The sequence below is a fragment of the Brassica oleracea genome, unplaced genomic scaffold (assembly GCF_000695525.1).
Source record: "Brassica oleracea var. oleracea cultivar TO1000 unplaced genomic scaffold, BOL UnpScaffold00640, whole genome shotgun sequence".
Classification (NCBI taxonomy): Eukaryota; Viridiplantae; Streptophyta; class Magnoliopsida; order Brassicales; family Brassicaceae; genus Brassica; species Brassica oleracea.
This window is the reverse complement of record NW_013617430.1, coordinates 78,646-83,672: the sequence shown is the minus strand read 5'-3', so window position 1 is coordinate 83,672 and position 5,027 is coordinate 78,646. Positions and strand designations below refer to the sequence as shown.

Below are 5,027 nucleotides of genomic sequence, written 5' to 3'. Positions count from 1 at the left end.
GACTCGAGGCCCAACTTACGATTTCTTAACCAACAGCCCGTAAGCCGCAAGACGGTTTACGCTTGGTTTGCAAGGAAAGATAAATGTCAAAGTTTCCGCGGATAAATACGAAATTTTGAAGATTATTAAGAAGATCAGAAAAGATGAAATATCTCAATTTTTATGCTATGACGGCTTAAGGGCAGAAGAGGAAAAGCGTAAACCGACCTAGGAGCCAGTATATAAGGAGTCCTAGGCGAGAGGCATGGAGGGAGACTTTTTCAGAGCAAACTAAGCACTTAGAGCGATTTAGGCATATTTCGGTTTTTGTTATTTCGAGCGGCGAATCAATTAGGTTTAGCCGTCTTAGGGTTACTAGAACTAGGAATCTCTTCGACAGCTCTCTAGCCCAGGCTTATACCTTGTTGTAACGCTCAAATACATATTCGGAATAAGATCTATTTTGCTCTCTTTTTACCATTTTTGTACTTCGTCGTTGATATCTCGTGTTCTGATTGCTTAGCGTGTGGTATTAACAGATCTCCGGGACCTCTGGGAAATTAAGGTTTTCCTAGTTTCCTAATTTAAACCAAAATCGACGGTGCGAATTTCGGTTCCCACAACTTCCATCGAGACCACGGTCACAAAACCGAGGACTGCGTCGTACTAAAGATCGAGATCAACGAGCTGCTTAGGAAAGGGCACCTCAGGGAGTTCCTTTCCGAGAAGGCCAAGAGCCATCTAAGCAAGGAGACAACATGTAAGCCCACTGAAGCTGCTCTCGTCTCGACACCGCGACAGGACTGAGTGATCCATGTCATTTCGGGCGGTTCGGAAATTAGCGGCATAAGCAATGCAGCGGCAAAGAAAAGCACTCGGAACGCCAAGCACGGCCTAGAGGCAGCCAAGCCAAAATGCCTGCTCCTAGGAACGGACGAGATGAGCTTCACGGACAAGGAGCAGGAGAAATTCCTCACTCCTCATCACGACGCCCTGGTTATCTTGCTCATTGTAGCGAACTGCCCAGTAACAAGGGTATTGGTAGATAATGGAAGCTCCGGCAACATCATCTTCCAGGCCGCATACAAGGACCTAGGGCTGGAGGAAGGCGCTCTAACTCGGAGGGTAACCCCCATTATAGGGTTCAGCGGGGAAGTCAAACAAACCGCCGGGGAGATAACCCTCCCCGTATACGCCGAAGGAATCAACATGTCAACCAAGTTCCTCATGGTTGACTCCGACCCTTCTTACAACATGATTCTAGGACGGCCCTGGATTCACTGAATGGGGGCCGTCCCCTCGACTATTCACCAAATGGTGAAATTTCCTACACCCTGGGGCATAAAGGCGATCAGAGGAGATCAGAAATATTCTCGTTCCTGCTATCAGACCACTCTAAAGGGAAAGACCAAGGTCTTATAGCAGTTATAGAGCAAACCTCAGGCTCGTCACACCGAGGAACCGGATGTAGAGGAAATGGACGAGGTGCCATTAACCGAAGGAGTTCAGACCTGACATCTCAAGATCGGCTCCAAGCTACCCGAAGGATTGAGAAGAAGACTGATAGACTTCCTCAGGTCTAACTCCGACTGCTTCGCTTGGTCCCACGCAGATATGCCTGGGATCGATCCAGAGATCATCATGCATAAGCTGCAGGTGGACCCTCTACATCAACCCGTCAGAAAAAGAGACAGAAGTTTGCCACCGAGAGAGACGAGATCATCAACGACGAAGTCAAGAGCCTGCTCGGCACGGGGTTCATTCGTGAGGTGCAGTAACCAGAGTGACTAGCCAAAGTCGTCGTGGTAAAGAAAAAGAACGGGAAGTGGAGAGTCTGCATCGATTTCATGGACCTCAACAAGTCCAGTCCAAAGGACCTCTTCCCGCTACCTCGTATCGACTAGCTGGACGACGCCACCGCGGGGCACCAGCTGATGAGCTTCATGGACGCGTTCTCCGGCTACAATCATACTTATGCATCCGGAAGACTAGGAGAAAACATCATTCATGACGTCCAGAGGGATCTACTGCTACAAGGTCATGCCCTTCGGCCTAAAGAACGCAGGATCGACCTATCAACGGCTGGTCAACATGATGTTCGCGGACCAAATCGGAAGAACCATGGAGGTCTACATCGATGACATGCTGATCAAATCCCTGGAAGCGTAAGATCACATATCTCACCTGCAGCAAGCCTTCTCCACCCTCAGGAAATATAACATGAAGCTCATCCCGGCTAAATGCTCATATGGGGTCAGTTCTGGCAAGTTCCTCGGGTACATCGTAACCCACCGGGGCATCGAGGCCAACCCTGAGCAAATTAGGGCCATTCATTCAATCCCTTCCCCGAAGAACGTCAAGGAGGTTTAAAAGCTAACGGGAAGGATGGCAGCTTTGAGCAGGTTCATCTCCAGACTCTCCAACAAATCTCACGCCTTTTATGGAACTCTGAAGAATCCGAAGGATTTCCAGTGGACTGGAGAATGCGAATCCACTGTCCAAGAGCTAAAATCGTATCACACCACTCCTCCTCTCACGTCGAAGCCACTACTCGGTGAAGTCCTAATGCTATATCTAGTGGTCTCCGAACACGCCGTGAGCGCCGTCTAAGTTCACGAGGAGGAAAACAAGCAGCTACCAATCTATTACGTAAGCCAGGCTCTCCTAGACGGGGAGACCCGCTCTAGCCACCTAGAAAAGCTATCCTTAGCCCTGATAGTCGCCGCTCGCAAGCTCCGACCCTACTTCCAGGCTCATCCAATCGTGGTTGTTACCTCCTTCCCTGTAAAGTTGGTCCTCCATAAACCAGAAGTCTCCGGATGCCTAGCCAAATGGGCCGTGGAACAAGGGGAATACGATGTAATATTTCGACCCGCCACGGCTATAAAGTCACAGGTCCTAGCAGACTTCGTGGCTGAATTCTCCCCTGCCTTGCTCCCAGCTCTGGAGCAGGAGGTACGCCTCCGAGGCGAAAGTAAGGAAGAGGGAGAATGGATCCTACACATTGATGTATCCAGCAACATCAGAAGAGCTGGAGTAGGGATAGCTCTTACCTCGCCAACAGGGAACACAGCCTCAAGAACCGTGAGATGCAACTTCAAAGCAACCAACAACGAAAGCGAGTATGAGGCCCTAATTGCAGGCCTAACCCTTGCCCATCAAATGGGGGCAGAGAACATCCAGGTCTTCGGCGACTCCCAGCTGATAATCAACAAGGGACAAGGGGAGTACCAAGCAAAAGACGACAGCATGATCCAGTATCTGGCGGTCGCTCAGCGAGTAATAAGGAAGTTCAAGAGCTGCAAGCTCACCCAAATCCCACGGGAACAGAATTCACAAGCCGACGACCTAGTTAATCTACGGTCCGCCCTTGAAACGAATAGCCAGATGAGTATCCCCTTTCTCGTGCTTCAATGGCCAGCTACCATGGAGGAACCCTCGTCAGAGGAGGTCTCCGCCATTGAAGAAGGTGAAACCTGGATGACCCCCCTAATCTGGTACCTGGAGGCCGACATCCTCCCGGAAGACCGTGGCGAGGCCAGAAAGATCAAAAACCAAGCCGCGAGGTACTGTATCTCCCAGGAGAAGCTGTACTGGAGATCTTTCTCTTGTCCGTATCTGAGGTGCATCACACCCCGAGAGGCCACAAGAATCCTTGTAGAACTACATGAAGGAGATTGTGGATCACACTCTAGCGGTCGAAGCCTGGTGCTCAGAGCCAGAAGGGCCGGTTACTATTGGCCCATGATGTTCGCCGACGCCGACAGACAAGCCAAGCACTGCGACCAATGCCAAAGGCAGGCTCCAGTCTCTAAGCTTCCCCCGGAGAACCTCAAGTCCATAAGCTCGCCATGGCCCTTCAGAAAGTGGGGCATCGATATAGTAGGGAAATTTCCTATGGCGCCAGGGCAGAAGGTCTTCCTTCTGATAGTCACTGACTACTTCTCCAAGTGGGTCGAAGCAGAAGCGCTCAGCCGCATAACAGGTCTCCAGATCCGCAAGTTTCTATGGACCTAGGTAATCACTCGCTTCGGGGTCCCCCACGAGATCGTCACCGACAATGGAACCCAGTTCACGAGCCACAACTTCAAGGTGTTCTACAACGAGTGGGGCATATGTTGGGGTCGAAAACGGTTACGACGAAGTTAACGTCCAAAATCCCCGAAGAAGAAAAACGTAGGAAACTTCTCCGAAAAATACTTTTTCGAAATAGATTCTTCTTTACGAAAAACCTTTGCGGAAGAAACACGAATCATCGGACAAGAACTCGAGAAGGATCGTTACGCTGTGACCAAACGCGTGCTCCGCACGGTCGCTACATAGCAACCGAGTTCGAGCCAAAGCTCAGTCGCTACATAGCGACCAAACGCCCATTCCGCTCGGTCGCTACGTAGCGACCGAGCTCGAGCCGGAGCTCGGTAGCGAACGAGCTCGAGCCGGAGCTCGGTAATGAAAGAGCTCGAGCCGGAGCTCGGTCGCTACGTAGCGACCGAGCTCGAACCAAAGTTCAGTCGCTACGTAGCGACCGAATTCTTCCGAAACGTCGATACGACATCAGAACATGCATTCTCGTCTACCATTCGATGCTACCTCCCAAATACCATAGCGAACCCATCTCACGTTCCTCGCCATTTCTAAGTTATCAATCAAACTTTACCGTAAAAACCGCGGAAAGTTCATTCTTTATCGAAAGAAGCCGTAATAAATGCTTCGAGTCGAAAGACGGCCCAAAGGGACCTATGACACGACTCGAGGCCCAACTTGCGATTTCTTAACCAACAGCCGGTAAACCGCATGTCGGTTTACGCTTGGTCCCCAAGGGAAGATAAATGTCAAGTTTCCGCGGATAAATACGAAATTTTGAAGATAATTACGAAGATCGGAAAAAATGGAATATCACCATTTTTATGCTATGGCGGCTTAAGGGCAGAAGAGGAAAGGAGTAAACCGACCTTGGAGTCAGTATATAACGGGTCCTAGGTGAGAGGCATGGGTAGGACTTTTTCGGAGAAAACTTAGCACTTAGAGCAATTAGGCAACTTTCCGTT

The 5,027-nt window shown here is 50.1% G+C and overlaps 1 protein-coding gene across 1 annotated transcript in view; it reads left to right on the top strand.

The window, feature by feature from the left end:
* Nucleotides 1-3,996, top strand: part of LOC106319844 — a 5,242-nt gene extending 1,246 nt beyond the window's left edge. The window contains exons 2-3 of the mRNA XM_013758245.1: nt 2,591-3,728; nt 3,843-3,996. Of these exons, the coding sequence (XP_013613699.1) occupies nt 2,591-3,728; nt 3,843-3,996 (1,292 nt within the window). The remainder of the gene's footprint in view (nt 1-2,590; nt 3,729-3,842) is intronic.
* The last annotated feature ends 1,031 nt before the right edge of the window (nt 3,997-5,027 follow it).